At 40.5% G+C, this 12,044-nt stretch overlaps 1 protein-coding gene across 1 annotated transcript in view; it reads left to right on the forward strand.

Moving 5' to 3' along the window:
* The window catches only part of MKLN1 (muskelin 1), a 93,638-nt gene that overhangs the window by 71,471 nt on the left and 10,123 nt on the right, over positions 1-12,044 (forward strand). The window contains exons 13-16 of the mRNA XM_083860597.1: positions 6,310-6,457; positions 7,465-7,579; positions 9,229-9,368; positions 11,611-11,713. Coding sequence (XP_083716723.1) covers positions 6,310-6,457; positions 7,465-7,579; positions 9,229-9,368; positions 11,611-11,713 — 506 coding nt within the window. The remainder of the gene's footprint in view (positions 1-6,309; positions 6,458-7,464; positions 7,580-9,228; positions 9,369-11,610; positions 11,714-12,044) is intronic.

Genomic DNA, 12,044 nt, shown 5'->3' on the forward strand with positions numbered 1-12,044 from the left:
AAATGACTCACTGGAAATAATTCACAAGTAGTTTTTTTTTGGTTTACTGTTCTTGTGCGTGTAGAAAGTAAACAAACGGATTTGAACGTTTCCATTGCTTTTGAAAGAAAATGCTGGGATAATTTGCATTTTAACAGGAAGAGAACAAAATGCTTATTACATTCAGACAGCAAATGTTGACAGCACTGTTTTCACCCCAAAAAAGCAAGTCTTTATTGTGCTCTTGTTAGGTAGTGATGCACCATTTTTGATCTGTCTGAACAAAGTGATTGCCTGCCTGGTCGCTGTGAAGTTTTAAGCTGCTCAGTGTGATGAGTCAAGTTGAGGATGCCTGACCTAAATGTTCCTATAAAGTCCCATGATTACATTTTGTTCCTGGCTCGCATGTGGCATTCAGTTCTATTCTTAGTTGAGCTATTCTGATTTTTTACCCTCTCTAAAAGAACTTAATTGTGCATTTGTTTAAATATCTCGTGGAGTAGGGAGATTCTTTTTGAAAAGTAGTGAAATGGATAATAAGGACTATCAGTAACACAGAGTCGTTGCAATGCTATAAAACCATGGTGATGATATGTTGATTTTGCTGCTCTCATCTGCTGAGATATTTGTGCTGTTCAGCATTTCTTTGCTTTTGTTTGTGCCTCTGATGTTGATCCTGTGACCAGCTCCTTGGATGGCTGATGTGTTTGGGAATGATGGGCGATAAGTATCACTTAAATTTTCATAATTTGAAATAAAATACATAATTCTAACAAATTTAAACCTGCAACTGTGGTGATGTGTTGGATGTGAAGGAAGATAACAGAAGTGCAAATCAGAGGAATTTTAGTACCGTTGAATAGAGTTTGTGTTTCGAGGAGTGGCAGAAATGTGAATGTTGATGGGCGCGCTTTTAGAGCAGTTTTATATTTTAAAAAGCACCTAAACAACACTCAAGCAACAGCCCCCCCTAACAAACTAAAATGGTGTGTATCTGAAGGATACAGGTGGTCTGGAGATGCCCCCAAGGGCTGGACTGGGAATTTTCCTGAGTCCCTTAGTGCACAATCCATGACTAATCATGGACACTCATTTCAGCTCTGAGGGAGCTTATGGCAACATTTGTGGTCAAGGTTCCTGTGATAATCCCCTCTGGCCCTTACTTACAAGTAGTGTAAGAGCTCCTGCTCAGAGGGAGAATTCCTTCTGCAAGAGGATGTGCAGAGCATCTTATATCCCTTGGCACTGAGGAACTTCCAAAGTCAAATGTGAGCAAGACTGAAAGTTCTTGTGGCTCGTTGTAGTGGTGAAGTGGTTCTTGAGTGCAGCCTACAGATGGTTTGTAAGCTACCAGTGAAGCTCCCAGGTCTCTTGTTGGGCAGGTGCCCATTTCACATACAGAACTGTGCACCTGATGGATGGGGAAATTCATGGATAAGTACCACGGACAGAGGCGACACAGCCCAGCCCAAGAAACAAGGCAAAGTCAGAAAAAACATGAATCAAAATAGATAGTACAGCTGGATCAGCATGGCTGGGGTCCAGCTCAGACAGGCAGCCTCAATATCCCATTTTCATCATCTCTTAGTGACACCTGGCATGGTGTGCCTGTGTTCAGGTGAGGTCTGGCCCAGTGGCCAGCATATCCCTTGCCATGGAAGCATTTTGTTTTGTGAGGGACTTTTTGTGCTTTTCATCTTGTGAGATGCCTCTCTAAAATAATCCTCAAATCCTTTCCTCTACCTGTGAGTGTGAGGAGAAGAGCAGGCGGTCTAGATCTCAGAAATCCATTCAGATTTACTGACTGGTCCCTTTTTTTCCAAACTCTCAAAGATATCTAAGCATTGGACGGTGGATTGTTGCTTTGTCAACATGACAACCAAACTGTTCAGATGGTCTCCTTAGCTGCTCCTTGGCAGACTGCCAGATGCAGTCTCATCAGGAAAAATCCAAGAGGATAATCATTATCTTGCTGTGTCAACAGCTGGCCTGGTGCTATCACTCACCATGACTTGCTCCATTAAAATCTGTGGGAGGTGCTGCTTCCGCTTTGTAGGAACTACAAGGAGGAGCATGGAATAATTTGCCAAACTCTCACTTTTTAAAAATTAATCCACTGGGAGGTGCCAGGTTCTGGTGAGCAGCAGTGTCCACGTGATGCAGTTTTCTCCCACTTTTGTAATCATGAGGCATCACAAGGAGGGAGGAGACTTGTGGTGAGACTGGCAGTCACATGTTCTGAGGGTTTCATAACTCAGGTGGCACTAAAACCCTGTCAGTGAACTCGCTTCTCTTATTTATCCTTCATGAACCCTTCAGGCATGGCCTGTAGACTGTAAATTTATAGAGTTGTTTGGCCATTGTTGCATTTCAAAGTGTGTTAAAAATTTGCTGTAGTATCCCCGTGGATGTAAGAGATGAGATTTACTTTCCAAAATGCTGTCTAGTATGAGAACCACATCTGTGTAACCATAAACTTGACTTCAGCTTGCCCAGAGAAGCTGTGGCTGCCCCTGGGTCCCTGGGAATGTCCAGGGCCAAGTTGGGGCTTGGAGCAACCTGGGGTAGTGGAAGATGTCTCTGCCCATGGCTGGGGGTGGCACTGGATGATCTTTAAGGTCTCTTCCAACTCAAAACACCCTAGAATTAAATGAATTTAAATTTCCTGCTTTGCAAGCTCTGTCTCTGTGTAAAAGCTGTTTTCTTGCTTCGATACTGGCAGCAGCCAAGGTTGCGCTTGAAACAACTGTAGCTGTTTGCACTCACAAGCCAAAAAATATTCAGCTGGCTGAAATGATCACTCTGATCCCATAAACTCCTGTAAGCAGGGACTGTGGTAGTGGGAACATGGCTGTTCCATGATTAGGTGTCACTTTCAGAGAAAAGCTTTCCCCATGTGTTGCATTTAAATGGAAATTACAGGGTACAGAGCTCCATAGCATCTCCTCAGAGCTTGCTCAGGAATTATTGCTTGCTTATGGAACTGGTTGTGAACTCCAAGCCTGTGTGGCTGAATATTGTTTTTAAATATTGAGGCCGTGAGCTTTTAATTTTTACTGTGTAAAAATTAATGAGAATACTAAGTTCCTGAGCAAGGATTCAGACCTCTTATTTTCAGGTAGTTACTGCCTTTATACCCTGGGCTGGTTAATGAGATTAAGGGAAAGAAAAAATTCAGTAGCACAGGAAAAGCATTCACCATCTTCTAGACTTTTTGGGATTGTGTTGGGATTGTGTTTATCTCTACAGCTTTTCCTCTTCAATAAGTGGTGTCTTGTCGTAGGAGCCAAGTTAATACCACGTAGCCACAGGCCAGTGTTCAAAACACCAAGGGCTAAATCCTCAGTGACTGCTTTGTCCTTGGAGCTGGCTGCCCACAGCTGACACAAGAGGTGCCCTGGAAGGTGTGGAATTGGTGGGGATTTGCTCCAAAGTTGATCTTACATCTCTGTGAAGAAGCCCAAGTGAGGGAACTTGCATGAAGCCTTTCTTACCGTTCATTCACCCCTTGGATCTAGTGCATTGCAAATAACAGATCTGGAGGTGCTCTGGTTCTCACCTCTTGTTATTTGACTTCTTTCTCCCAAGTCCTGAAATATAAAAAGCTATGTCCTAAGCAATCAATTATTGTCACTGTTATAGGCCCATTTTTATAGGTTCAGGTTTTTTTGCCCCTGCAGAATTAGATTTCCTTCCCAATGTACATTTTGTTACCTAAATGTCACAAGTATTTTTCCGACGTTTCCAGCCCATGTCCCTCTCTAATACTCAGACCATTCTCGTTTGAATTCTGTCCAACATTTCCTGCCAGTCTGCTGCATTTGCAGATGATGAACCTCTCTTACCCCCTAGTGGAAGTATTTCAGTCCTGAGGTTTTTATGGAGCCCTTTTGCTCTGTCAAGGATCAGACTTCCCTTGGAAAACATCTTTTTTGACGTTTCTGTTGGGTTTAAAATGTCACAGCTTCTCCTGCTCACTGTGTAGTGTCTTGTCTGTTTATTTTCAGGGACTTGTTTATCAAATTCGTGTTGTGGGGTTTTTTAATGACACTGCATCCAACTTTCTCATTTTGTCCTCCTCTGCAAAAGACCAGATGTCAACTCTTTCTTGCCTAAGGCACTGTTTAAATACAGTTTCTACACAGTTGCTTAGATAGGTCACAGAGTTTATGTAAGTTACTCCTTGTCTTCGGTCCTTAGTAAATGTGGGGATTTATATTTCCGATACTTTTCTAGGCATTCTGAATTTCAAACAGTCTCAAGAAGAGTTTGATTTACAACCGAGGGAAGCCTAAAATTACTTGACTTGAATCTGGGTTTGATTGCAGTTGCTGCAGATTAATTCTATTCTTAATATCAAGTGGAAAAAACCACCAGCACTGAACTTTGGCAGCTTTTCCCTCCTTCATTATTTAAATAATAATTTCAGCTTCGGGAAATCGAGCATAAGCGAGATACAAAATTAATTTATTTAACAACATTTCAGGAGGAGGGATGGGACTTCCATAGACAAGTTTCAGATGCTTTGAGTATCAGTGGTAATAGAGCAGCTATGTTCCTCATGATTATAATAATTTTCATTTCAATGAGGTATTAGTGCTCTGAAGATTTGCACAGGGTTTTTTTTTTTTTTTTGTAATATTCCCGGTGTGGTCTCAAGTGTTCAAAGCAGCAGATAGGGTTGCAAAGACATTTTCCATGTGCATTAGCATTGCTGATCAAATTTAGATGGCTCTCCTGCCAGAAATGTCTCAAACAGACCTTCAATTTAATCCTTTTGGGTCAGCAACTTAGTCCCTGGCTATGCAAGCAAACACTTTGCATGATACTTCTCAAAAATTAGCAATTTTTAGCAATAGTCATCTTTCTGTTTTCAATTTCCTTTATGAGATGACTTTCACAGCCGTTGTTTGCCTTATTTAAAAATTAACTTCTTTGTGGTTTGCAGATAAAACAAGGTGTGTAGTCATTGTTGTGTCAGTGTTATTCCCTTATTTTTTTTCTGTTTTCTACCACCCATTTGCTTATAAAGTGGATTCATTTTCCTTTAAAACTTTATGGCAAAATTGGAGGTCAAACTAGACAGGTTTATGCTGATGAGGGCTCCAAAGCCTCTTCCTCCTGTAAAATCATAAGGATTTTGTCGAAGTGAGTCCAAGAATGAGTTATCCAAATATATTCCAGTTTCTATTTAAATTTACATGAGAACTAAGCATTTTAAATTTTTTTTTTAATACATGCTTAGGTTTTGTGGTGTTGCTAAATTCTTCAGTAGGGGCTAAAATTGTAGAAAAACAAATTCTACTCAGAATTTTTAAATTCTTTTATTGCTTTCCTAGCCTAACAAACGAAAAGAGCGAAGCGTGAGAATGAAACCAGTTACAGAACGAGTTTCCAAAATACCGTTTTGTGTATTCCCCAACGACAATATGAAATGTTTTATTAATGTAGGACTCGTTTTCTTGGGCCGTGGGTGCAGTTCACTTAATTGCAAGGAAGAATTTGCAAAACACGAGAGTTCTGAGAATTTTTCATGCCAAAATCTTGACCGAAGGCCAGGAACCTTTACCAGCCTTTGTAAACTGACCCAGAAAGGGAAAGGAGACAAACAGGATCCGTAAACAGAGATCACGTGCCCTTCACAAATACATTTTGGAAGGATGGTTGCCCAGGGAAACAGGAAACGGGGAATTACACAACAAACAAAAAGGACTGCCAAACAAATTTGCTGACCTTTTTTTTCGGGGAATTATGAGGGAAACTATTGGAATCCGCAGGATTTCGCCATGTTTCCAAATCCGAAGGTGGGACAGAAGAATAGTTTGGTAATTACGCCACGATTATTCAGAAAATACAAAAAGCTTCTTTGACATCTTTGTCCTGTAGGGTTCTGAGTTATAGAATTGTGAGGTCATCTTGAATTTTTTGGAGTTTCCCAGCTTTTGCAATTAAGCTTTCTGGAATCAATGCTTCCTTTTACAGATGAGATAATAACAAAATCGCTCCATTCATATTTGTGAGGGTCATCTGGTCATTTAGCTCTATGTTAGGCAGCCTAGTCCTCATTTCTGAGCTGGTAGTCTCCCAAATGGCTCTGTCCCTAGATTTTCCTAGGAAACAGCAGCTCTGAGAATGGTTTGTTTTTTCTTCCAAGAGTCAGAGATAGGAAGAGAAGAAGAGAATTTTCATTGGACTTGGCTTTAACAGGGAAGAAGTTGGCCTCTGGATGATGATCTGCTGAATTGCAAGGGGAAGGAAACTCATTTGTTTGGATCCTTTCCTGCATTCTCTGTTATTTTCAGCATGTAACTTTTATTTTTCTTTTCCCAGTTCCAATGACAGGTTTCACTCAAAGGGCCACCATTGATCCTGAACTGAATGAAATCCATGTCTTGTCAGGGCTCAGTAAAGACAAGGAGAAGCGGGAAGAAAACGTAAGGAATTCCTTCTGGATTTATGACATTGTGAGGAACAGTTGGTAAGTCCTAAGTTCTGACTTCTACACTGACTATATTTAGAAAGCAATCCTGTCTCCCTGAGGTAATTCTATAACCTCTATTAACCATGGAATTGTTGGAAGTTGTGGAAGACAGCTGAGTTCCCTTGAGGCACCTCTTTTTCCCATTGCCTTTAGCAGTATCATGGCAATAATCCAAATGAGGGAGAGAAATCGTGTGAACATCTTTATTGGAGCCAGGTGGAGAGGATGAGGGGAAGTGAGCAGTTATAAAAGATTTTTCCTGTAGGAAGGAAGGGTTCAAGGCCTGGATTCAGCACCAGTGCAGCAGATTCAGTCCAGTGTAAGTTGATAATAGCAGTGGACATGGCTCTAGTTCTTAAAAACTGAGGAAATTGGTGCAAGTGAATGGTGATGGAGGAGTCTCTGTGCCAGATCTGATATTCTGAGAAAATATCTCCTGGTTTGTTCACTGAGTTGTACTTAGTAGCTTGTTACCACTGTTCCTTTGCAGAACTGGCAGAGATTTTGTGTTCAAGGCCTCTTCTAAAGTGGGGTCAATCACTTCAAAAGGTGTCAGTGTTGGTTTTTTAAAGTGAATTCTCAGTTATAACTTAAATCTGCTTGGAAATTACTGACTAAAATACAACCTCTGCTATAATCTGTGGTCTAAAGCTCTTCTGGATCCAAGGTGTTTTTTTCCATAATAAAAAAATACTTCATATTGACAGTTCTGTAGGCAAATAATGTAACATTTGAAGAGATCCCCAAAGCTCGTGACAAATAATTTTCTAGAATTGTTTTCCTTTTTGGCTTGTGCTTGAGGACTGTTTTCAGCCAAGGTGACCTCTGATTGCTGGCTGGGTTTTTTGTAGAGCTAGGAATGGGATGGGATAATAGAGGACAAGATAGAGAGAAGTAAGAAAATCTTTGATGTTTTACATCATTTGTACCTTCCAGCCTTTCAGCAACTTTTTTGTGCTTCCTGTAGGTACAACTAATAATTCTTTACTGCTTTGAATTTTCAGGTCTTGTGTTTATAAGAATGACCAAGCAGCAAAAGAGAATCCAGGTAAAAGCCTTCAGGAAGAGGAGCCCTGCCCAAGGTTTGCCCATCAGCTGGTGTATGATGAGTTGCACAAGGTATGAAGTGATTTTTTTTTTTTTTTTTTTAGTCTCTTTGCTCTTAAGATGTAGCTATTTTCTTAAAGATGGTACAATAAATAGTCTTCTTGAATATTTGGATTAATATGGTGAGTAGCTCTCACTTACCATATTTTGAAATAAGGTGCTAAACTACTTTTTATGTCAATATGAAGTAAACATGAGAGCTGGTCTCACACTTCAGAACACACAAAGCTTCATTCATTATCCTCAGGGATTTAATCTCACCTGTTGGTGACTAAACAAGAACAGATAGTTATCAAAATTCCTAGGAAAAAAAGATATGTTTGAATGAACTAATCACAGTTAAGGATTCTCTGAACCAAAGGTGCCTGACTTTGTCCTGCACATCAGAAGCAACTGTCATTCTTTAGCACTGTCAGCCTTCAATGGACAAACTCATACGTAAATAGACTTAAAATTTGATTTAGTGCATATGACACACAAGCTCAGTAAACTTAGGGCTTTGTGCATATGAACCAATAAAGCACAAACCCACAGATTAGGTTCATAAATTCCTTAACTCATAAATTTAAATTACTGTGACACGTTTACTGATCCTTTCATGGATTTTTCTAAAAATTCTCCCTAGTCCTAAACAGTCTGCGTTGAAGAAAAACATAATTTATTCTTGCATTCTGTGGGATTAATCAAATTCTGGTAACCCAGCTGGCCCAAAACTTGACAATAAGAGCGATTTTAAGGAGGAATGGGTCCAGATTCTGTATGGGGAAATTGCATTGCTTGTTGTCTTCACTGTAATGATACAGTAAATAAGTAAAGACTGCTCTGCCTTTACTTCTAAGTGTAAGGCACTACAAGACAAAGTAGTATTTTCTGAGTTACTCTGAAGGTTGCTAAATCATCGCAGTTGCCCAGCTTTATCTGAGGAGCTGTTTGATGTGCTTGTTTTGAAGAGTCTTATTTTTAGAAACCTCTGTTCCAATGACCTTTCTAAACTCCTCTGATATAAATAAGGAGAGCCTACAGCAGTGGGATGCAGAATACATTGTTTTGAGTGATTATTTTTAAAGCCGTGGGGAAAGGTAGCCTCTTGGACTCGTTAAACTTCAGTATTTGAAGGTCCTTTGTAGCGTGTTTAATATCAACAGTTCAGAGTCTGAAATTACCACACGATGGGAAGAAAAATGTAGTGAAGAAATAAACAGTCCTTTTGTGACACTTCCAGTCTTCTGGAAATTTGCCTCTCTCTGTAAGTCTGGATTATGCTGGACTGGGCTTGCTGTCACTTTACTTTGGACATCTTTAGGACTTCCAACTCACTTTTGTCAGTGCTTAAGGACTTACCGTGCTCATAGGTTTTTTCCTAAAGAAAGAGTTTGCTTGGATTTTGGATCTTTATTTATAAATATCTCAGGTATCTGCTAGAGGGATGCTCTAACATTACAATTCTTTTATTATCTTAAAATGTAAATGGTTTAAGAGAACTTTCTTTGTCTCCAGAGGGACAAAGTGAAACTAATAATAAGATGGAGCAGAGTCTGTCTAAAAGGCAGAGTTTCTCCCACCAGAATAAACCTCTGCAAAGCTGCTGACATAGTAAATTGTCTTTGTTCAGTGGATTTACACAAACAATCAATTTTTTGATCTGCCTCTCATTTCCTTAGGTTCATTACTTATTTGGAGGGAATCCTGGTAAATCCTGCTCTCCAAAGATGAGATTAGATGATTTCTGGTCTCTGAAGCTCTGTCGACCTTCAAAGGAATACCTGCTAAGACACTGCAAATACCTCATCAGAAAGCACAGGTATAGAAACAAAGGTGGTTTGCAATTTTCTTTTTCAGGTGTCTCGTTTTTTTTCCAAGTTGCTAAGGCTCAAATCTCTCATAAACCATTTTATGAAATGTCATTTTGTTGGTTATATGGAACTAGAGGATTTCCAAGGTCCCTTGTAAACCTTGTGCAGGTGTCTTGATTATTTTTTGAAATTACTTTAATGAAAAGCAGCGAGCCAGGGCTGAATTACAAAATTAACTTGATTCATTTTTGCCTATGCTATTCTAAAACTAGAAAAATTTGGTTATTGTGTGGGGAGTCATGGGGAATTTTTAGATTCCCTTTTCACTCTGCTGCTCATCAACATGTGTTTTGGTGCTGTCACCTCCCAAGGAAATGGAGTATGTTTTGGAAACACTGTGCTTGGAGATAGTAACAGCCTGCAAGGATGCTAATGAAGTCTGGGGGCTGGATGCCTTTGCACATCTGAGACTCTCAACCGTGGTGAGGTCATCAGAGTTTCTCATTCAGAAACTCCTGAAAGAGCTCACTTGGGCAGAATTCAGCTACACTGCAGCGCTTCCTGCACTCTGGATGCTTCAGAGCTGCCTTAGATTTGCTATTTAGGGTAACAGCTTTTCAAAATCAAGCTTATGGTGTTGCCTTAGTCAAGAAATTGCAGCAGTGAGAGAGCCTTTCAGGACCCAGCAAATCATTTGAAGGCAGTAAATAGCTCTCCCTGCATTCTGGGGGAGAATTCTTTGTTATCAGGCTCTGACAAGAGTTGGAAGGTCAGGTTTTCCTGATGGTATTTTATTTCTGAGGCAGCAAGGAAATTGTTGTACTCAACTCACAGCCACTGTGGCTGGGTGAGACACTGAGATTAGGCACACAGTAGATGTGAATACCTGCAAGAATTAACAAAAGCCTTGCCCAGTTATCTGGGAGGCTTATTAAACCCAGATGTGGTGGTATGGAAATGCAGCTGTGCAGCCTCCAGAGACAGCTCTGGATTATTTATTTCTACTTGCTTAAATTGCACTTGAAGGAAATGCTGCTGTGTGTTATTTGGCAGAATTTGGGGTTTATGGGCTCTGCTCCCAGTTTTGGGATCTGTGTGAAAGCCAAACCTGAGCACCAAGGGATGGTGAGATGGGTGCAGGGCTGGAGCTGAATTGCTGTGCAGTCACTGGATGTCCTTTACCTGTACTCCCCTCAGCTCTGGGTACCAGAACAGGTACTGGTCTTGCATCCACAGCAAATCCACAGATCAGCAGGACTCCTGTTTTTCCTATGAACTTGTTCAGCACCAGTCACCCAAGCCGGGCAGGTGGAAAAAGACAAGGTGGCAGTGGTTCCACTCATTTAAAGCTTTTCAGCTCTCTGGACCATGGTGGTGTCATCTGAGAAAATCTATGTTTGAAACCATGTGTAGTGACCAATCTGTCAGATGCATCAGGTGACAGACAAAGTCATTGTGCTCCCTGCACTGCTCAATCACTGACATCTTTAGGCAGTTTCAAAATTCAGGCTACACATGTCCACTGTGGTATAAATAGCCAGGTAAATGACCCCCAAAAAAAAAAAAAAAACAAACAACAAACACCAATAATATGAGAAAATGACAAACAGTGTGATGCTGCACTCAGTGAGTAGGTGAGAGGAGGAAAAAGATGATTTTAAACCTCATCCTTTCTAGGCTTATGCAACCAATTCAGTGCTGCAGGGAAGTAGCTCTGCTCACTGAGGATGCTGAGCCCAGAATCATTTCCTGAGGGCTCTGTTCACTTCTGGAGGGAATTCACAGAAGTTGCAGTTCCTGTTCATTAAAAGAAAATGAGGAAATAATGGTGGTGGTGCACAGGATTTTTATGGAGCTGTGCTCTTTCCAAAGGTGGGATGTTAATATCCCAGGGACTGAACTGCTCAAGGCTTGCCTGTATCTGATCTCTGAGGTGCTACTCACACCTTATTTCATTTGGGGAAAACAAGCTGTACTCAGTAGTTTATATATTAAGAAGTTTCTGTGCATATACTCTTAAATATTTTTAGAGAGAACATAATACTTTGCCCTTGTAACTCCTTTACACTCCCAAAAAACCCTTTTCCATGTTCTGGTCTGGCTTAAAATTCCAGCAAACATGGGCTGCCATTAATGGGTTTTTCTTTGGAAATACTGGGTTTATCAGAGGAGTTTTGCTCTCCGTTGAACCAGTAGTATTTAGGCCTGAAGGAAATGACTCTGCTCAAATTTTCTGTCTCTTCTCTGCAGGTTTGAAGAGAAAGCTCAGACTGACCCTCTCAGTGCACTGAAGTACCTGCAGAATGATTTATATGTAACCGTGGATCACTCGGACCCCGAGGAGACAAAGGAGGTGAGGATCAATGATCCTTGTCCTAAAGAAATTTAAACTCTGTTCTCCTTGAAAGTTTTGAGCCTCTTTAACCTGGGTTTTATTCAGTTTGTAAAAGCTCTGCAGGTGCCAGACACTTTGCTGTATCATGTATTTCTCTGCACCTAAGTCATACTGTTTTGGAAACAGTCATTTAACAACTGCACGTCCAGATAAAATAGCTTTTGTACTCCTAAGAGTGAAGACTGAGCCTTTGTTTTAATTCCAGTGTGCTGGTGTATATTTTGGGAGCTTTAATTGAAATGTAAACTCTCTGAAATGTCACCAGTCTGTAGTTGGTTGTGCAGTAGAA

This window comes from Zosterops lateralis (genome assembly GCF_965231275.1).
Source record: "Zosterops lateralis genome assembly, chromosome: 4".
Lineage (NCBI taxonomy): Eukaryota > Metazoa > Chordata > Aves > Passeriformes > Zosteropidae > Zosterops > Zosterops lateralis.